The sequence below is a fragment of the Eurosta solidaginis genome, chromosome 5, assembly GCF_040869045.1.
Source record: "Eurosta solidaginis isolate ZX-2024a chromosome 5, ASM4086904v1, whole genome shotgun sequence".
Classification (NCBI taxonomy): Eukaryota; Metazoa; Arthropoda; class Insecta; order Diptera; family Tephritidae; genus Eurosta; species Eurosta solidaginis.
Window position 1 is genome coordinate 106,082,561 of NC_090323.1, and position 23,350 is coordinate 106,105,910.

The 23,350-nt window shown below is 38.9% G+C and overlaps 1 protein-coding gene across 5 annotated transcripts in view; it reads right to left on the minus strand.

The window, feature by feature from the left end:
- The window catches only part of kto (kohtalo), a 693,872-nt gene that overhangs the window by 434,389 nt on the left and 236,133 nt on the right, over positions 1-23,350 (minus strand). For all 5 annotated transcript variants that reach the window (XM_067791816.1, XM_067791814.1, XM_067791813.1 and 2 more), the window contains exon 6: positions 3,595-3,796. In XM_067791816.1, coding sequence (XP_067647917.1) covers positions 3,595-3,796 — 202 coding nt within the window. The remainder of the gene's footprint in view (positions 1-3,594; positions 3,797-23,350) is intronic.

The window sequence follows — 23,350 nt, forward strand, 5'->3', positions numbered from 1 at the left end:
ATAAACGATTTGTTTTTTTAGTTTTTTTTTTTTAACTATTATTTATTTTTAATTTTTTAGTTCAAGTAATTTTAAAATTTTGGCGGCCACCGTGGTGTGATGGTAGCGTGCTCCGCCTATCACACCGTATGCCCTGGGTTCAACTCCCGGGCAAAGCAACATCAAAATTTTAGAAATAAGATTTTTCAATTAGAAGAAATTTTTCTAAGCGGGGTCGCCCCTCGGCAGTGTCTGGCAAGCGCTCCGATTGTATTTCTGCCATGAAAAGCTCTCAGTGAAAACTCATCTGCCTTGCAGATGCCGTTCGGAGTCGGCATAAAACATGTAGGTCCCGTCCGGCCAATTTGTAGGGAAAAATCAAGAGGAGCACGACGTAAATTGCAAGAGAAGCTCGGCCTTAGATCTCTTCGGAGGTTATCGCGCCTTACATTTATTTTTTTTTTTTTAATTTTAAAATTTTTAGTCGAGAGTGATGAAATCTTGAAACGCCAGCGGTCCATGGATGAATCCAACCCCACGGCACCGAAAAGGGCCAAGACGCAGGGAGGCTGGACGAGGTCTTTCGCCAAAATTGTCAAGGGTTGGCAGATCATTGGCATTATAGACGAGAGCAACGAAGATGGTAGGATCCCGAAACAACAGTGGAAGTGGATCGAGGCCGAGCTAGCTACGGTGGCCGTTAAGGTTAAGAAAGACAACCCTGGTCCACCGCCATCTTACACCGATGCAGGGTGGTTCCTGGGCAATGTCAAGCTAATTGCCTGTGACGACGCCAGGTCGATAAACCTCTATAGGGCCGCCGTCACGCTGATAGGGGTGGCATATCCGGGCGCGCGCCTCAAGGTAGTGGAGGCGCGTGATATCCCCTCACGACCAAGGGCTAGAGCCTGGGATCCAGTGACGCCAACGGACCCAGCTGATATCCTGGAGCTACTCCAGGAGTACAACCCGCCACAGATTTAGAAGTCAAGGCGGATAAAACCGAGCTTGTACTCTTCACGAGGAGATACAAAGTACCAAATCTTACACCGCCAAGAATTGGGGGTACGTTCTTAGCGTTTAGCGATCAAGTAAAGTATTTGGGAGTCATTCTGGATAGGAAGCTGTTATGGAGTGACCATATAGTGGAGCGATCCAAGAAGGCAGCAGCAGAGCTGTTCACCTGCAAGAGGGCAATTGGCACCTCCTGGGGATTCTCCCCTAAGGTGACCTACTGGCTTTACACAGCCATTTTGCGCCCGATTGTTCTTCTACCATTAATAAAGGAATGCGTTTTTCGCATTATGTGCAAGGTTTCAAATCTATGGCCATTTGGGGTGGCCATAAGTTCAATTGACCTTATGTCCGTTGACCTTATGTCACCACACCATCACATTAATGCATTGGCATCGAGCCTTGCTACGTGTGCAAAGTTTCAATCAAACTTATGGCCATTCAAAGTGGTAATAACGCCAATTGACCTTATGGCCGTTGACCTTATGCCACCACACCATCACACTAATGCATTGTCATCGGTCCTTGATACGTATGCAAAGTTGCAAATTAATCAGACTTCTAGAAACCGGTGAAAATTAAGCTCAAAGATTCCGTTACATAGATACAGGCCAAGCTAATAAAAGCGTGTTAAAAACCTAGATTGGCTGCATGAACGAGCAATTTTAGCTCCAAAGAACGATGATGTTAACAAATTAAATTAACAAATTCAATTGAAAATTCCCGGAGATACGGTTTAGTATAAATCCATTGATACGGTAATGGACAGAGATCAAGCAGTTCATTACCCATGTGAATTTCTAAATTCTTTAGAGCCACCTGGAATGCTTCCGCACATCTTAAGGTTAAAAGTTGGATCACCAGTGATACTTATTCGAAACTTGAACGCGCCCAAACTTTGCAACGGAACCAGGGTAGTAATAAAAAAGTTAACACCGAATTTAGTCGAGGCAAGAATCATCAGCGGTAAATTCAAAGGCGAAGACGTGCTGATTCCACGTTTACCGATGATTTCCAACGATTTACCTTTCCAATTCAAGCGGCTTCAATTCCCGGTGCGTCTTGCCTTTGCTATAACCATAAATAAAGCACAAGGGCAATCACTAACTATCGCTGGCTTAGATTTGAGAAATTCGTGTTTTTCACATGGCCAATTATACGTCGCCTGTTCACGAGTCGGATCACCAAAAAATTTATTTATTTACACACCTAATGAAGCATTAAGATAAATAAAAATTTCCTTAAATGATAAAATCTAATTCATATGTTTTTCTTTGGCGTAGCAACGCACGCCGGGTATACAATAAAGGCGTGTTTTTTAGTTTTTTTAAACTATATTTATTTGTTTGCAACTATTCTTTGCGCACCTATCCTAGAGAGTTACATACATACAAAAGAAGCTAATACAAGCGTGTTAAAAAAGACAAATATCAAAAAAAATCTGGACTATCTAGGAAGGAGTCTTAATGTGCACCATAACCCATAATATTTATCTGCATCTAGGAATTAGCGAATATATCTGGGTATCGGAATCGTTGAGTATTCGCTAAGACTACACGAATTCATTCTCATCATATTTTTCTTTGAAGTCAAATGGGCCTTGCAACGATTGCAAACAACCAAGCAACTCTTTTGTTTTAACTCATCAGGCAAATATGGTGCCGTTTCAGTATCCACTTAGATATTTGATGTTGATAGAAGTTCGTATCTCCGCTATTAATCACAACTCCTTTTGTAGCGAATTATTTAACCACTGCAATAATCAATAATTGTCGCTAGATGGGTCTAACTCTCTCCTGCGCGCCTAGCCTAGAGTTACAAACAAGCATACATACAAGTGAAGATAATATAAGCGTGTTAAAAATAAAAGATAAACGTCAAAATTTGATGTCAGCTGAACTTCGTTCTCCTGAAACTTCCACAAAAATATTGTTTGTAAAAGGGAATATAAATAGCAATTTATCAAACAAACCCCCACTGTATAGCTTAATGGTTAGTGCAACGGGCCTTAAACTTACTGATGATGAAGAATTAGCAATCTTCGAAAAGCAAGCAACTTGCAGGTAACTTCTATGAAAAATTTTTAGTTTTAAATTGTTTGTGCTTCAACAAAAGCACGTAACTTCAGATATTTCTAAATCGGTGAAATTTCGGAGTCCATCGGTGATTAGACAACGAAACTTTTGGAGGAGCTTCCAAGGATGTGGGTGAATTGCTCGATGGTAATTTTTTTTTGCCAAAAGTAGCAATGTGCAGCAATAATTAGGATTCTGTAAACGTGGCTTGCTTTTGTCGTTCACCCATTTTTACGTTTCCATATATTTTAAGTAAGGTTTTTTTCCTCGTTTTTCTTTGATGGCGAATCAAATCAAAAATAAGAAGGATCTTCGATTTTCTGAATAATCAAATCACAAATAAAAAGTATCTTTGATTTTGTTTTTTGTTTTTGCTAACACATGTGAAAAATAATCAGCCTATAATACGAATTTCTTAACAAGTAAGTAAAATAATAACCGCATTCTGCGTTTTTGTGAATACGTGTTATCAGAATGTCCACATAACGCCATAAAAGATATCATATCTCAATATTCAGCTGCTTACCTCGGTAGTTTGTTTGTAAAGTGGCAACAGCTGGCGAATCACCTTTATTGAAGCGTTAGTTTTCTCACCAATTTCTTTTTTCAGTTTTTTCATAAGATTAAGATAAAGTTTTTTATTTTCATCACGTTCAGATTGACTCTCAGTCACTAAAGTTGAATGGACTAATGTGGCTAGCATATCAACTACTGTTGTAAAAAGATCCCTGCAAAAATACAACGAAATATAATTAATTTGAAATACCGATTTCACACTACAATCATCTCAAACAGCTAAGCCCAGGCAATTTTTGCGCACACTTAATCCATAATATTTAATCTACAAGTTCATATAGGTTCCATCGCTGGAAACTAGATTATTACCACCTGTCAAATCTATCGGTCGGCCATCTTGTTTACCATTTTTATACGTTTCACTTTTATTTCGATCTTTCATTCAGGGATGGAACCCGAAAAAGTATCGCCATTTCAAGCACTTGTTGATTATTAGTGATTACACTGGTTTACAGCCAAAATACACCAGCGACCCCATTATGAAATCTCTATGTAAAATCAAAGGTTATTTTTATTTCTATGGTAACGTTTTTGAGATATTTACGAATTACCGTTTTTTCAAAAAAAAAAAAAAAAGTTAGGTCCACTTAATCATATATATCTCAAGCTTTTGAAAGCTAATAAAATTTGCTATAAACTGTGCATACAACACTTTTTGCTAGGCCCTGCAGATTCAAAGATAAAGAAACAATCATTTCGGATTTTTTCAATTTTTTTTTTGTAAAAATATAAAACAATTTGTTGTTTGCGAGGAAGGATCTCTTTTTTTATTTTTTTGCAGATTTTTTTTCTCTCTAAGCTCTGTTTTATTACAAAAAAATAAGCTTCCATTCAACAAAACCGATGAACTAATTACTTATAAGCATTAAAATGGATATATCCATATAGTAAAACTTAACTACCCTACAAATAATAGCATATGATGATCTTATTTTATAATTGAAAAAGTTATGTGTCTTGTTTTGAGGCTTATTTAGATTAGGATCGGTTTCTCTTATGAGAAACCAACAGTAGTCACCCATCATAGCGACATCCCAGAATCCTTGATACCGACTTTCAATACTTTTCATTTGCTGGTGAAACCTTTCGCCATGCTCGTCACTTTCTTTAATTTTTAAAGACATATCCTTAGCTTAATGTAACAATATGCAAAGTGACTTTTTTTGAAAAATTGTTTTTAATGCAGTTTTAAATATGAATTCAAAATACATCGATCACAAAAAGAAAAAAAAAATTAAAATTTTTCATTTTTACGTGCTGTGGGTAATGATGTGTAAATGTGCTAAGTCATCAACTGTTAAAAAAAATGTGCTAAGACAACCTGTCAATAAAATCAATCTTAATTACTAGCATTTCTTTGTGCGCGCATGCTTTGTTGCTGTTGTATTAACGATAAAGATACTACCCGAAGGCTTTGGGGAGTGTTACCGATGTTGATGGTCCTTTGCCGGATATAGATCCGGTAGGTTCCGGTAACAAAGCACTATTAAGGTACCTGCCCGACCATCTCGGGAACGATTTATATGACCACATTAGACCTTCTAGGCCATCCCGCCCTCCCCACCCCCTAGTCGCCAGAGCCTCGGCTGTCAATGAAACAGGATTCGCCACGGTTAGGTGAGGTTAACAATTGGGTTGGAGAAGCTATATATTGCGCTGGCAATCCCTTGAGACGGTTGCGAACACAACCCCTTGAAATTGTATTCACCCAATTGAGACATGCTTTTGGTGTTTGATAAATGCTTTGCTCTGACCATAATCTACTTCAATTCTTACATTCGATAACTACATGCTTTCTTACAGACTAGTTAAAAATAGAAAACAATTCACGCTTAAACTTACATATTTATTAAAATTAATAGTAGTATTATTTCGATCAATCGATTTGCTAGATGTAGAGTCCTAGTTATAGGTACATTCATAGCATAATTCGTTTTATGAGTTATTTCGATACATAATCTATTCTGCCGAAGATCACGCAGTGGAATATATGGAATGAACAAATTAGATAAATCAGAGTAATTCGTACTAAAGTTTATTACATTATAGGCAAGCATGAGTTAGATAAAAGTTCTTCTGTAATGCAAAGCCTGAAGACCAAGCAATTTGTGCCTGCTGGTATATGATGGGAGGCCGTCTGGTCAGTGAAGCATACGTAAAGCAATTTTTGTAAAAAAATTTTTGAACTTTCTCAATTTTATAGGAGTTAGATTCATAGAAATGATACCATATTATTGAGTAATATTCAAGACCTCTTCTGACCAAGGATATATAAAGTGCCTTCAACGTCTTAGGGTCCTTAAAGTCACTTGTGTTACGTCTACTGAACCCAATCATTGCAACAAATTTTGAAACAATGAAGTCAATATGACTAGAAAAAGCGAGTTTGTAGTGAAAAATTACACCCAAGTCCTTACTCTCTTGACAACGATTAAGAGATTTAGCATTTAGTTTGTAGATAAAGTATGTGGCAGTTGTCTTTATGGAATAAGACACAACACAGCATTTGTTTGAATTTAAAAATAAATTATTGTCTGCGCACCATCCGGCAAAAGAGTTCAGATCAGAACCGTTAGAAATAGTTTGACAAATAAATAGTATTTTTTATGAGATATATAGAGTTAGTGTTATCTTTCAATCATTAAAGAGGAGGAGTGATGGGAAACATATTGAGTAAAAAGTGCTAAGTCGGGAGAAAAAATTTGTTTTGAGTGCAGAAATTGTGCTAAGTCATAAAATAGCTGCTGGGTTGGCATACATGCGGGATTGCATACCATAATATGCTATCTCTATACATGCCCTAATACGATCCTTCATTTACGCTTATATACAACTCTGCGCAAGAACCCTAATTTGACGAACAACAACGAAACGAGGACAGCATAAAAACGACATTGACGAAAAAATGGACAGTTGCTGTTTAAATTCGAGACTACACGGACCGCTTAATTATTATAAAATATAGTTCTCATAAGTAACCTATTTAACTATTGAATTTATTCAAATAAATTTATTAAAATTAACCAGTCGCGTGTTTCTTTTAATTGGAACTCTACAAATGGTGTCAGAATTGGGATCGAATTCCTGCCTAGTGAACTCGATTGTTTAACCAAAATTTGCGAACGCTTTGAGTACCTACCTATTAAAATAAGTGCGATTTTGTGAAAATTTTAATATTTAAAGTGCTACATATCGAGCGAGTGTATGCCAACAAAACATGTAAATGTGCACATTTATTGAAAAATTTTAAAGAAAAATCAATCTTATACCATAGATAAAAAGACAAATTACATTTGTGAATAATTTTCATTTGGGTATGAAGGAAGGCGTCCCAAAAGTCTGAAAAAATCATTTTAAAATTTTCGGTTGCTGTACTCTTGAACAAGCGTAGCGTGATATCCGTTTGTTAGAAGCACCGCTATCCGAAGCTATTCTATCGCCAAGTCGACAATAGCAGAAGCAGCGAAGCCATTAGAACACGGACGAACTGAGTCATGTCGTTGCTGGACTGCAAGACATATACATATATAAACGTAATTTTGAAAGAGTGAGTGCGAGTAGTTGGCGAAAGCGTCGAAATAAATGCGAAAGAACGAAAATACATAATTTTGGAAGAGTGGTTGAAAGCATTTGGCGAAAGCGTCGAGATAAATGCGGACGAACGAAAATACATAATTTGGAAGAGTGGTTGAAAGCATTTGGCGAAAGCGTCGAGATAAATGCGGACGAACAAGAAGTAAGCGAATTTGAGTAAAGTAACGCTGCGCAGATGCGTTGCTGGCTGATACAAGTGCAAAAGCGAGTACGAGCAAGAGTACCGGGTTAATAACGAAAGACAGTGGCGGACGAAGACAAAAGAAAAGCAAATAATACGAGCAAGAGTACGAATAGCGAAAGGCTAAAAGCGAACAGCAATAGGAAACCGTCGTGAGTAAAATTCTAAATTTAATTTGTATGTAGGTACGTGTTGTAAAAAGCAAGAATAGATAAGTTTGTTCGTAGAAGCAAAAATATGTGAAATTGAAGCAAAATTGTAATAAAAGCAACAAGAGATAAATGTGAGCGTAGAAGAATGCATACGTGTAATTAAATCGAAATTGTAGTTTGAAGAAAGGTTGCTAAAAATAAATAAATTGGTATCAAAAACATAAATAAATGATCTACATATGTTTCAAGAAGTTGAAAAGAAACGAAGTGTAATGAAAAGAAAAAGCAAAGCAAAATTTATGTCAATACAAGAAAATGTATATTTGAAATCTCAGGTTAAAAAAAAGTTGCAAGATATCGAATGTGTAAGCAAAGGCAAAGAAGAATTTAGGTGGTTTTTAAAATAGAAAGAAGCTGAAAAGAAAAGCTAGCAAAGAAAAATTGAATGTGTTAACCAAAACAAAAGAGATAAAAACGGATGCATACATTTGTAAGTAATTGAAATAATAATATTGAAGTTTGAATGCAAAGTAGTTTTCGATAAAAGAAAAGGGTAAATAAAATATGAAAACACATAACGACTAATTGTTATAAGAACTACTTTCTTTATAAAAACATTTTAAGAATATAGATAAGTAAGAGAATATTTGAATCGAGATTAGCGACATTTGCCCGTGTTAAAGTAAACCTAACACTTTTATTTAAAAAATATATATATATAGCTTTGTGTTATAAGAAATTAGTGTACACTGTAAGCTCGACATTGACAGGGAACAAATTCTAGCACTGACAGTAAATTGTCTAAAAGAAAATTTGGTAGCTCCAGGTATTTCAACCAACGGGCGCAAAGCTACACTGCAGGATCGTCTTTGTGAGCACTATGGCCTGACAATCGGTGACGACGATGGGTCTGACAGCGATAGTGGCTCATTTCAAAGTGGCGTGCAGCGGACGGAGGTGGTTGGTCGTCCGGCTTTCACATTGCGCGATATTGAAAGTTCTCTTGTATCATTTAGTGGTATCGGCTATCCCTCAGTTGAGGAATGGATGGATGATTTTGAGGATAATGCCACAGCTGTACAGTGGAGCGATTTACAAAAGTTTATTTATGGGAAGCAGCTTCTAAAGGGCGCAGTAAAATTTTTGTACGTAGCCAACGTGGAATCAGTAGTTGGTGTATGCTTAAGGAAGCATTAAAAAAAGAGTTTGGGGTTATTGTATCTTCAATCGAGGTACATCGAGAGCTTAGGAATCGACGAAAACGTGCCAACGAGGACTATCGGGAGTACTTCTATAGCCTTATGGAAATAGGTAGGCCCATCAATATCGATGACAGGAGCCTAATTGAGTATTTTATTGAGGTTATCCCTGACTCTAGGGCAAGAAAGTCTAATTTGTATCAGGCCAGGACCATCGTAGAGTTGAAAGCTCAGATTCTAATATACGAAAAGATACGATCAGGGCGTCAAGTAGGTTCAAGTGTTTCGCAGAGTAAGCGCGAAGATTCGAATAAAAGCATCAGCACATCGCAAGCAACTGATACTAAGAGATGTTATCGATGTGGAGAGGTAGGCCATTTAGCTAGCGGGTGTCAACGCCAGCGAAAGTCTACGTGTTTTGGATGCAACCAACCTGGGCATCGCATTGCTGACTGTCCAAACAAAGAAGCTAAGGTCAAGCAGGAGGTGCCTCGCGTGAATACTTTGAAATCAGCGCGTGTTTCTTCGTCTATAGGATGTGTTATTTTTAAAGATCTGACAGTAAACGGTTTCACATTTTCGGCACTGTTAGATACCGGGTGCGACTTGTGCCTTTTGAGGTACGATGTTCTTTTAATGTTAGGGGATATTCAATTATCTAAGGAGCGGAACCATTTAAGGGACATAGGTAGTAGTGCCCTTTGTACGATTGGCAGTTTTAACATTAATTTAATAACAGCTGGCAAAGATCTGAAAGTAACCTTTCACGTTGTTCCCGAACGCGATATTGCATATCAAGCAATCATAGGTAACATTGTCTTGAAACAGGTTGACCTGATTGTTTCAGAAGACAATGTCGTGTTTAAGACAAAAGGCAAGATCGAACCTCCTGAGTTGAAGGAGGCGGAGTTAGAATTGGATATCTTGCAAGAGTTTAGAGACTTGTGTTTGTCAGTTAGCGAAAAACCGGAAAATAAAGTTAATATTGACCTAGCCCACCTTAACAGCTCACAAGCAAAAGCGATTGAGACCATGGTAAACTGTTATTTGCCAATGAAGCACCAAGAGTACCCAGTTGTTATGAAAATATGCTTATCCGACGATACCCCTGTTGTTTAAGCGACTTAAACTATGAACATTTTTCGTTCGTTTGTTTCAGTAGCCATTGAGTGTGCTTGTAATTCTCAACTGGTTAGTGAAATATTCTAAAGACATAGTTTGAGTTTTTTAATTAAAATTGAGGTTCTTCGGATGGTGTGCTAATACATCAGAGCCCAGTGCTCGCCTCCATATCACACTTTGAAGGGGTTCTTCAAATAGAAGATGAGGTGGCTCATTAGAGCGAAACCTCAGAGTGCCCAACTCTCGCCCCAAATTAAATAAATAGAGGTTTTCTTGTAGAAAATGGGGTGCCAATACCTCAGAGCCGTCCCGTGCTCGCCTCCATATCACATTTTAAAGGGTTCTTCAAATAGAGGATGAGGTGGCTCAGTAGAGCGAAGCCTCAGAGCCCCCCAGTGCTCGCCCCCAAATTAAATAAATAAAGGTGTACTGATGCTATGCATACTCCCATGACTTAAATACACCAATAACACTAAAACTACCCAACTCAATAAATGGTATACATTAAATCAAAAACCCCATAAACTCAATACAGTCCATTAATAATAATAATTTATAAATTTAAAAAAAGGAATGCTTGGTGGGAGTTGAACCCGCAACCCCGGGCGTTTGGTCGGGTACGTCAGCCACTGTGCCACGACTCATACGCTTACAAGCACATAAAATTACTCATTTATAACTCTTATTAAACTGCTCGCCCTCAATTGCCCAAAGCTTAGACACCTGTTTTCCAAGGACCACGTCGAATGTCATACTCCGACAAGTGCATTGTTGATAATCAGGTTACCGAGTGGCTAAGGGAAGGCATTATCCAACCCAGCACCTCTGAGTATGCATCGCCCATTGTGCTCGTCGCGAAGAAAGATGGCAGTAAAAGATTGTGCTGCGATTATCGTCGTCTTAATGAGAAGATAACAAAGGACAATTTCCCCATGCCGCTTATGGACGACGTGATAGAAAGGCTGCAAGGCGCACTCGTATTTACAACGCTCGATTTGAGAAATGGATTTTTCCACGTGCCAACGGATGCAGGTTCTACGAAATATACTTCGTTTGTTACGCATCAAGGACAATATGAATTTTTGTATGTTCCGTTTGGAATTTCGAATTCCCCTGCGGTCTTTACCAGATATATTTTCGCTGTGTTTAGGGATCTTGTTAGGGATGGCACGGTAATAACATACATGGATGATCTTATTATTACCTCTAAGGATGTTGATGAAGGCATAGTCAAGCTCAAGGCAGTTTTGGACAGGGCAGCTCAGTTTAATTTGCGTATTAAATGGGAAAAGTGTCAGATTCTTCAAAAAAGGGTAGATTTCTTGGGTTACGTCGTGGGGGGAGGTAAAATTCGACCATCGGATGGGAAAACAGAAGCGGTGAAGAATTTTCTCGTCCCAAACGACAAAAAGGCGGTACAAAGATTTCTTGGGCTAACGTCTTACTTTCGCCGATTCATTGAAGGGTATGCAGTGATCGCCAAACCACTATCTGACCTTTTGCGTAAGGATGCAAAATTTGAGTTCAGGGAAAATCAGCAGGCAGCGTTTCAGCAACTAAGGACTTCGTTGGCCAGTGCACCAGTTTTGAAACTTTATAACCCGAAGGCTTTAACTGAGGTTCATACTGTCGCTTCGATGTATGGGTACGGAGGAGTACTTTTACAGAGGGACAGCGAAGACCAGTGCTTCCATCCGGTCCAGTATATGAGCCGAAAAACAAAGCCTGCCGAGGAGAAGTACCACTCATACGAGCTGGAAGTGTTAGCTATTGTGGAGGCTCTCAAGAAATGGAGGTGTATTTAATGGGAGTACATTTCAAGATTGTCACGGATTGTAATGCGTTCGCCATGACAATGAGGAAAAATGATGTTCCTCTTAGGGTAACTCGTTGGGCCATGATGTTACAGGATTAAAACTATGAAATCGAACACCGAAGCGGGTCAAAAATGCGCCACGTGGACGCATTAAGTAGGGTGTCCTGTCTGATGTTAGAGGACTTATTAGTCCATAGATTGAAACAAGCACAACAGCAGGACGAATGGATAAAGGCGATTTGTAAAGTGTTAGAGAAAGATACGTACGCAGATTTCTTCACTAAACATAACCTTCTGTATAAGGATTCCGAAAACGAGCTCATGGTGGTGCCCTCAGTAATGGAAGATGAGATAATACGAACAGCGCACAAACAGGGACATTTCTCAATAAAGAAAACCCAAGACGCTATTGAGAAAAGCTTTTTCATTCCACAACTTAACTCAAAAATAACGAAAATCGTAAAGAGTTGTGTAGAATGTATTGTGACTGACGCAAAAGCTGGAAGGAAGGAAGGTCTATTAAATCCCATCGATAAGGAGAATCGTCCACTAAGCACTTACCATGTCGACCATGTAGGACCCATGGAGCAAACCAAGAAAGCGTATAATTATATTTTAGTAGTCGTGGATGCATTCTCGAAATTTGTGTGGCTGTATCCAACCAAAAATACTGGTGCTGAAGCTGTCGTTGACCGTCTTACTAGTCAGGCAGCAATGTTTGGAAATCCCAGGCGCATAATCACAGATCGAGGAGCCGCTTTCACAGGAAACCTCTTTAAAGGATACTGTGAAAAAGAGGGTGTTGAACATTTGCTAATTGCTACTGGTGTTCCGCGGGGAAACGGCCGAAGTCGAGCGAATGCATCAAATAGTTGTACCAATGTTGTCAAAATTGTGTGCAGAGGAACCAAAGAGCTGGTAAAAATACATAGATAGGGTACAACAAGCCATAAATAATACTCCAACGCGTAGTACAAAGTTTGCACCGTTCAAGATATTAACAGGATGTGACATGAGGGTTACCGGGTTGTCAGAATTAAGCGAGTTTTTAGAGAATGCAGATTTCGATGACTTAGATGCGGAACGCGAGGAAATTCGAGTGGAAGCCAAGGAAAATATTGCGTTGATTGAAAAAGAAAATAAACGTAATTTCGACATGAAGAGAAAAGCGGCGGTGAAATATAAACAAACTGAGTTGGTCGCCATTAAGCGTACCCAATTTGGAAGTTGTCTTCGATTAAGGCCGAAATATTTTGGACCTTACAAGATTGTGAAAGTTTTAGCCCATGATCGGTACGAAGTAGAAAAGGTTGGCGAAGGTGAAGGTCCTGGACGTACGACCACCGTCCCCGAATACACGAAAAAGTGGGACCCATCGTTCGAGCCGAACGATTAGTCAGGATGGCCGAATGCGGGATTGCATACCATAATATGCTATCTCTACACATGCCCTAATACGATCCTGCATTTACGCTTATATACAACTCTGCGCAAGAACCCTAATTTGACGAACAACAACGAAACGAGGACAGCATAAAAACGACATTGACGAAACAAATGGACAGTTTCTGTTTAAATTCGAGACTACACGGACCGCTTAATTATTATAAAATATAGTTCTCATAAGTAACCTATTTAACTATTGAATTTATTCAAATAAATTTATTAAAATTAACCAGTCGCGTGTTTCTTTTAATTGGAACTCTACATAAATGATTTTTATTTATCTTTTTCAAAGCTTCTACACTCAAAAGTATTGCAACTAAGGTATCCTCATTCACAGTTTAAAAAAAATTTGTTATTTAAAAAATTATTCATTTTTTTCGTTTCCTGTAAAATTTGTAAAAAGTGACTTGGCACATTTTCACATTAAGCTAACGATATTTACTCCTGAATGAAAATAAAAAAGTATATTAGATAAATACATAACTGACACATTAGTATATAATTTTCTTAGGCTGGATTTGTCTTTCAATTCAGAACAAATTTTTTATTTACATTTTTCTCGTTCTTGTTCGATCGGAACTGGACGATGAATTCAGATTTAGGGCTATATATCCTCATGTAAATTTAAAGATTTTCATACAAATTTATCGGGCAGATAGGATTTAAAGTTAACTGAGAAAACGGTCTTAAATATGTTTTTTTATTTACCCATTTCCGCATAGTTTTTGATTAAGTCGTTCACTATCATCTCGTAGTTAGGACTTTTATGTTTGCCTTAAAAAGAAGTAACGACCTTTTCAAAAGAATCCCACGCTGCTGTCTCCACTGCTGACAATAGTTCTTTGAAATGGTTATTGGTCATCATTTTCCTTATTTGCGGTCGCACAAAAATCCCTTCCTTTATTTTTACTTCTGAAATATCTGGAAAGATTATCAAATGATGAAAAGCTTCGCCTTCTAAGTCCAAAGCCTTGACAAAGTTTTTGATAAGACCGAGCTTGATGTGGAGTGGAGGTAGAATTATTTTTGTCTTCTTTATACATAAGTGGGGAGTATTTTATGTTATCCACCCCAACTTTAAACACGATTCGTTCTGGCCAATCCTTTATGATGTAGTGGTCTTGACGAGCTCGGCTATCCCATTTGCATAGAAAGCAACAGTATTTTGTGTATCCACTTTGAAAACCACATATCATTCCAACGACTTTAAGATCGGCACATATTTTCCAATCATGTTCTTCGTATTTGATTAATTTGAGCAATTTTTGCATTATCTCATATGTTTCCTTCGTATTTACTGCATGCGCGATCGGGATTGATGGCCTTTGATTGCCAATATGCAATAATACGGCCTCTAAACTTAATTTATTCCCGTCTATGAACAATCGCCACTCTTTTGAATCATATGGTTTACCAAACTGTTTGAATAGACCAGCAATGTCTTTGCAGTAACAAACACTGTCCTCCCTCGTATAGTACTTGGAAAATTGTTCGTAACGAGTTCTATAATATGTTACCTTAACATCGGATGAAACAAATTTAAATTGTTGTATACGAGAGGCGTGTAGTTCGGTCTTTTCCTTTGACAATTCCAAATCCCTTATCCAATCAATGTACTTGTGACAAAGAGTTTATTTCGTTTTCCGTTTGAAATCCAGTACAACATGATGCCGCGTAATCAGATACTGCTGTTGCCAATGAAACTGGAGCCGGAACTAAAGTTAAATTTAATTCTGACAATGTAGCTTCCGTTGATTTTTTTTCTGGTAATGACACTGTAGATACGCTCGCATAGGTTACTTTTCTTGACTTTCCAACCCCAAGTACTTTTGTAATACAAATATAGCAGTTCGTTGAATGACCTTCACTTCATTGGTGTAATAAATTTCATATGTCGCCTAAATAGATAGCTTCAGAAATTAGTCAGCTATGCATTAAAAGGAAGCAAATTCCTAATTTTTACAACTCACTTTTTTGTTCCGGTTTCCGAAAAAATCAATTCGATTCGACATGTGGTGCACACAGTATTCGGTGTCCATGGTTTTTAGGCTCAATTCCAAAATACTTATAGTATGTAACTTTCAAAGGATTTGAAAACACACGTCGCATCCTTTTAACGATAAATTGACCGTTAGAAACGGAGCATATCTGGATCATTTGTACACTCAAACCCTCGCGCCCTTTTATTTATACTACATTTTTAAGTAAATGACGGGTTATAAACTGCAATAATAAACTGAACAGTATCCGGCGAGCCTTGCAGATATTATGAAAGAACAAGGCGCATGTACTATTATTTATACTTAGATCAAGTAAAACTTCAAGCCTACATAGACAAAAATGTTCCATAGTTCTACAAAGAAAACACCACCTGCCTTAAAAATATGCTCTTGCTTGAAATGTACCTGGGATTGAGGTAACGACACTAACAGTTTTTTGTATCTAATAACCCTTCGAAAATCTACCTGCTAACTAACTGATATACGAATACTAACACATATGTATGTATGTACCAGTAGGGTACTTAAGTATTAAATGGATATATTTACTTGAATGCTTATAACTTTTGTTTTAGTCCATCGATTTTGTTGAACGAAAGCTTATTTTTTGTAAGAAAACATAGCTTGGAGAGAAAAAAAAATCTACAAAAAAAATAAAAAGTTTTCGAGATCCTTCCTCGCAAAGTATAAATTTTTTTATATTTCTACAAAAAAAAAATTGAAAAAATCCGTAATGATTGTTCGTTATCTTTGAATCTGCAGGGCAAAATATGTTGTATGCACAGTTTATAGCAAATTTTATTACCTTTTAAGAGCTTCAAACCGTTTTGGAATTGCTCAATTTGTTCTTGAGATATATATGATTACGTGGACCCAAATTTTTTTTTTTTTTTTTGAAAAAACGGTAATTCGTAAATATCTCAAAAACGTTACCATAGAATTAAAAATAACCTTGATTTTCGGAATCAGGGGGTGATTTTACATAGGATGGCGTATCTGGTGCAGAAAAAAAATTGGAATTTGTGATCCAGTGATATCGAAGAAAAAAAAAAAAACTACATGGAAAATTTTGTTATTTAGGCTGGGTGCGAGTTCGCCCAAATTGCTACCTAAAGCGCCCTATATACAATGATATTGTTTCAAGCAATCTGTTTCAACTGTTCGCCACACACTTGCACATTTGCTTCCAAACTTCATTCGTCACAGTTCGTGGAAGCGTTAAGATGAGTCGCGGAAAAAAAACGATTTTATTGTATGGTGCGTACTTGTGGCAAAGAGGATAAATGTAATAAGAGCCGTCACTCGTTATTTTTTAGGCATTTACTCGATGTAAACTGTGAGGTAGTCGCTACTTTTGTTTTATGAGGGACATTTTTGAATTGCCTTCCATTTAACCATGCGGTGTTGTCACTTTATGCAAACGTGTTTTTTGGAAAGAGAATTAATTAAATACAGTCGGAAAAATAAACACAAATACCCCATAGAAGACATTTATAAACATCTCACCCAAAAAAAAGTAGCGACTACCTCATAGTTTACATCGAGTAAATGCCTAAAATATAACGAGTGACGGCTCTTATTATATTTATCCTCTTTGCTTGTGGGCAAAAAAAGAGGAAGAAAAAGGTATCGTTACGTGTGGGTGCAAGAGTGGCTAAAAACACGATATGCTCATAGGCACATAAATCTACTCGACGAAATGGAAATAACTTCTCCTATAGACTATACAAATTTTTTAAGAATGGATTCGGAAAGTTATGACGAATTACTATTATCCTTTAATTAAGAAGAAATATACGCAAATGCGAGAAGCAATAACTTCGAGCGAAACGTTTTCTGCAACGTTACGATTTTTGGTTGCTGGTCAAAGCTTTGAGGATCTGAAATTTTTGACCATTACATCCCCCCAAAGTTTAGGAAGAATTATAATTGAAACGTGCGAAGCGATAATTTCATCTTTAAATGATTATATCATCTTTAAACGATAAGCATCAAAGAAGCATATATGACAGTAATACAGCATTGTGCAATACAATAGTAGTAAATAAATTAATGATTAAATAATTTTTTTAGTTAATAAATTTCACTTTATTTTTATTATAGGGCGTTTTTTAACAACTTCGAAGCTTTAACCCAGTTGTTTAATTTGTTTGCTTTTCAATTTCAATTTTATTATTGAATAACATCCAAAAGTGAAGATAAGTTTTTCACTTTCCTCTCTATGTACTACAAAAATACAATATAAACTTAAATTAATACTGATATAGGTATTAAATTAATTCATCGAAACTCTTCGCTGTCAAACAATATCTGGACGGATTTTCTACGACTTCATTTGATATTATAAGTACCTGCTCTTGAGCTGGAGAATGAATTGATGACACCTCAAAGGTGGTCGAGTTAGATCCAGGTGAAAATGAAAACCCAGAATTACTTGGCGAAGTTAACCATTGTTCTGCGTTTTCATAAAAAGGTTGATGGCACACGTTTTGTTGTTGTAAATTACCCATGTTGCTTCTTTGTTCTTGATACTCATCGGGAGTTATGCGGCTTCTCATTTTCCGTTGACCCAGCTGGCCTCGCAATGAAGCGTCATCTATCATACGTTTCGCATAAATCTGCTGCCTTCCTTCCAATTTTCGGAAAATAGCAGCCCAGCTTTCCCTAAATATTTGAGCGTCACCTGGACTATTGTCATTCTCTAAATATTAGGTAGCTTTTTTCAAAAAGTTGTCTTCGATGCCGTTAGATCCCATTCTTTTCATAGCCTGGAAAAAATATACATTTTTTTTTCTATTTTTAGATGCCAGAAACTGAAGAAGGAAGGCAACAGCTGCCGAATTTGAACATAAATGGAATTTCAATAATTGCATTGGAGCCACTGATGGCAAGCACGTGCATATCACAAAACCAAATCAGGATCTTACTATTATAATTACAAGAAAATATTCAGTATTGTGATGATGGCAGTGGTAAACGCGAACTATGAGTTGATGATGGTGGAAGTTGGAGCGAATGGCAGAGTCTCAGATGCTGGAATTTTCGGACAATCAAAATTTAAATAAATGTATGACGACAAAACTTTAAACATACCTCAACCAACTTATTTACCACATACCGAAGAAGTTTTCCCATACGTTTTTATTGGAGATGACGCTTTTCCCCTTTTGGAGAATCTAATGAAACCATATAGCCGAAATAACTTGACAAGGGAAGAACAAATATTTACTTATCGCTTGTCAAGAGCACGACGCATAGTGGAAAATGCGTTTGGAATTCTTGCAAACGGTTTTCGTATTCTTCTCACAAATATTAATTTAAGTCCAGAAAAAGCAGCAATAATAACTCTCGCCTGCTGTTATTTACACAACTTTTTAAAAACAAAAAACTCCTCAGACTACTTAAATATAGCACAGGCAAGGTTTGAGGTTCCCGACATGGTCAACCTCGAATCTACGAAGAGTTCGAATCCGTCGAAGAATGCAAAAGAAATCCGAGACAAATTTTGCAATTATTTTAATTCTGTTGGTTCAGTACCATGGAAAAACAATAATATTTAATTTAACATTTGAAAAACGCTATACTAATTTGACTAATTTCTTTACATTACTGAATTATTTAAATAATTTTCAATTGTAATATTAAAGTGGGGAAATATATAACATGCGCACTCAGAAATTAAAGTTTTGTTATTTTAATTCACTGCAAATTCCTTTATTTGATACACTTACTTTAAAAACTTTATTTTATTTTTTGTATTTGTAGTTTAGTCGATTTATTTTGCTTTTACCTAATTTTATTTTATTTAATTTATTTTACGTTATGTTTTGGTTTTATTGGTCTGAAAATAATTAATTATTATATTAATCTGTTGTCTTCAAAACCAACTTTATTATTTTTGTAAAATGTATATTTTACAAGTTATATTATATTAAATAATTTAACATAGAAAACGAGTAAATTAGAAAAAACAAAGTTCATAGACCGGATAGCCGACTATTTCAAAACCCATGACGGTTTACCATCAGCGATACACACAATGAAGGCTTGACGTTTTAACGCATCAGGCCATCAATGCACTTTGCAAGTTTCTATTTATAACTCGTTTTCTATTTTTTGTTGTTTATATTCTTTACCACCATCAATTGAGTGCGCCAATCAGGTGCTATTATCTCTTTAGACGAGGATTTTTGTTGCAGCCCATATGGTTTTCTTTCAAGCTCTTGCTTTTGTTAGGATTCCAGGGTGCTTTTTCCGTAGACTGAAAGTATATAATGTTATGTTTTGGTTTTGTTGGTCTGTAAATAATTAATTATTATATTAATTTGTTGTCTTCAAGACCAACTTTATTATTTTTGTAAAATGTATATTTTAGAAGTTATATTATATCACATAATTTAACATAGCAAGCGAGTAAATTAGAAAAAACAAAGTTCATAGACCGTATAGCCGGCTATCGATAAACCCATGACGGTTTATCGTCAGCGATCCCCACATTGAAGGCTTGACGTTTTAACACATCAGGCCATCAATGCACTTTGCAAGTTTCATAGAAAACGAGTAAATTATCATCAGCGATACACACACTGAAGGCTTGACGTTTTAACGCATCAGGCCATCAATGCACTTTGCAAGTTTCGATTTATAACTCGTTTTCTGCCTTGGCGCTTCCCAAGGCAGTCGGTTCTATGTACCGGAGCGACTCGGGATTTTTCCCGACCAAGGACTGTCATTTCAGTGTGACCCCATTTAATTTGTTTCGTCCCTCCCACAAATTGTCATCCTCCCAGCAGCTCCTTGCAGCAGGACTGCTACATATTCTCTTACTCCGGGAAGGTATCGAACCCAATCCGGGTCCGTCTCCTGACCCCGGTCCTGAGAAATGGTTTTGCTGCATTTGCCAGAAAATAATCTTTTTAGGACGGTCATACTTTGTTCAGTGTGTCTCGTGCAAGGGATGGTTGCATCGGACAGGTTGTTCTGGGCTTGATCCCAAAACCCGACGTCCACGTAACTTTTATAAATCTTTTGTGGCTCCTTGCTGCTCACGCCCAAGGGCGTCCCGTAGTCTACGCCTAAGCGCCCCTCCACTACCTTCCAGCAGCCTCGCTGCTCAGCAAGCCACAACAAGTACCCGCTGTTGCTCGCGCCCCACGGCGCCAACAACTCAAACAGCTGATACCACTAATAACTACTACCTTCGTAGTAGAGCTGGTAGCAATGCTGAGCATCAGCCCCTGCCCCCGTCTTCTTCTCCCCCCATCTTTTCTGGCAGCAATCCTGCAGGTCAGGGAAACAGACTCTTAGTCCCTACCTCCGTTTGCACCGTCTGCCAGCACAGAATATATAGGTTTGCGACATCCGCTCAATGCAGCTCCTGCCTTGGGTGGTGCCACTTTCCTAGATGTTCTGGTCTCCGCGACGGCAACCCCTCGACGGGTTTCATCGCGCCATGTTGCCAGATCGCAAACCCAAATCATCCGGGTACCCCAATGCTTGCCCAAGGGCGCCCAGTCCCAAGGCCACAGCAGCAATTGCGTCCTGGCCTTCCACAACCTAGGCGTAGTCACCCGTCACTTACCCCTAGAGTGGCGGCGTCACCCCTCATGCACTTCAGAATTCTGCAGTTAAACTGTAATGGACTAACTGGGAAGATTACGGAGATAGTCGATTTCATGAAGCGGCACAACATCCGCATTGCTGCGATTCAAGAGACTAAACTCACAGCAAGATCTGCATTGCAGACCTGCTCTGGGTATAATGTCCACAGGAAGGACCGCGAGAGCGGAAATGGAGGCGGCCTCGCGTTTATTATACACCACTCTGTGCAATATCATATATTTGATCCTGGCATCGACCGCAGGGACAATGTCTTAGAACGTCAAGGCCTATCTGTCCGGTCAGGCAATGCAAATCTAGAAATCATCAACATCTACATCCCTCCTGTCACCTGTTGCCCCAGTGGATACCGCCCTAAAATCGAGGCCTTACTCACTGGCAACAATCGCATTATCTTAGGCGATTTCAATGCCCATCACGACCTATGGCATTCAAACTTGCGGGCGGACAGTAGGGGTGAGATGTTGGCGGATCAAATAGAAGAAACGACGTTCTGCACAATAAACGGAGACGCCCCCACACGTATGGTAGGAAGCTGTCATAGCTCGCCAGATATCTCAATCGTGAGCGCAGAACTCGTAAACTGCATCAACTGGCAGCCGATGGTAACATTGGCATCCGACCACCTGCCCATACTTATTTCGTTCGAGCGTACCGCCGACTTCATCGTCACCGAAAAACGCACTTTCATAAACTTCAAAAAAGGAAAGTGGGAAGAATATAAATCTGCAACAGACAGCAGCTTTGCTGCCCTCCCTATCCCGACTGATGCCCGCCAAGGGGAGCGTGCCTTCCGTAAGGTCATTGAATCCGCCTCGGCACATTTCATTCCCGCCGGGAGAATTCCCGAAATCCGGCCCCACTTCCCGGCGGAGGCCGCGAGCCTAGCGAGGGAACGCGACCTTATAAGACAGCTTAATCCAGGCGACCCCCAAATAAGGGATATAAACCAACGCATCAGATTGCTTGTGGACGAACACAAGCGGGCGAAATGGGAAGAGCACCTAAGAGGTTGTAACCTCTCTACCGGTGTAGGTAAACTTTGGTCCACCGTAAAGTCCCTATCGAATCCGACTAAGCACAAAGACAAAGTTTCCATCGCCTTTGGCGATAAGGTGCTGTCGGATGCGGAAAAATGCGCGAGAGCTTTCTGCCGACAATATATAATGCATCCTACGGTCGACAAAGATAGACGGAGAGCCAATAGACACGCACATAAACACAAATTCAGCGCGTCACCGATCACCATCACCGCTAGAGAGGTTGAGGACGCCATTGGTCGCGCTAAACCATCCAAAGCAGTGGGCCCAGACGGCATAGCCATGCCGATGCTTAAAAACCTAGGGAAAGATGGTTTCAAATATTTAGCGCATGTCTTCAACCTGTCTCTCTCCACCTTTGCCATACCCGAGAAATGGAAAATGGCCAAGGTGGTCCCGCTACTAAAGCCTGGGAAACCAGCTAACGTAGGTGAGTCATATCGTCCGATATCTCTCCTATCGCCAGTGGCAAAGACGCTTGAAGCCATTTTGCTCCCTTATTTCCAAGCACATTTGCAGCTAGCCCCTCATCAGCATGGCTTCAGAAAACTCTATAGCACTACCTCCGCGCTAAATGTCATTAGCACCCAGATAAATTGCGGTTTGAATCAATACCCCCACCATAGAACAGTACTCGTAGCGCTAGACCTATCAAAAGCCTTTGATACGGTCAACCATGGCTCATTACTGCAAGACCTGAAAGGGTCTACCCTTCCCCCATGTCTTAAAAGGTGGACCGCAAATTATCTGGGTGGTCGGCAGGCATCGGTACAATTCAGAAACGAAACATCAAAACCAAGGAGAATTAAACAAGGGGTGCCACAGGGTGGTGTCCTATCCCCACTTTTGTTTAATTTCTACCTTCACCACCGGAAGGAGTCACAATCGTTTCCTACGCCGATGACTGCACAATAATGGCCACAGGCCCAGGCCCAGAGATCGATGAGCTATGCAATAAAATAAACGGCTATCTCCCTGATCTCTCCAGTTTTTTCGCCTCGCGAAACCTGGCATTGTCACCGACTAAATCTTCCGCGACCTTATTTACAACATGGACGCCCCAAATGTCGACCATATTGAACATCCACGTCGATGGCACTACGCTACCGACTGTCCTACACCCCAAAATCTTGGGTGTGACGTTTGATCAGGATCTACATTTTGGTGCGCACGCCACCGCAATTGTTCCGAGAATTCAGAGCCGTAATAAAATCCTCAAATCCCTTGCTGGCAGTACCTGGGGAAAAGATAAAGAAACGCTCATGACCACATACAAAGCAATTAGCCAGCCGATTACGTGCTACGCGTCACCCATATGGTCGCCAAGCCTCAAAACTACCCACTGGAAGAAACTACAGGCCTGCCAAAATACTGCTCTCAGAATCGCCACGGGCTGTCTTCTTATGTCCCCAGAACACCATCTGCATAATGAGGCGAGAATACTTCCCATCAGGGAGAGAAATGAGATGCTGACCAAACAGTTTCTGTTGAATACCCAGAAACCTGGGCATCCCAACAGACATCTGATTGACGAACC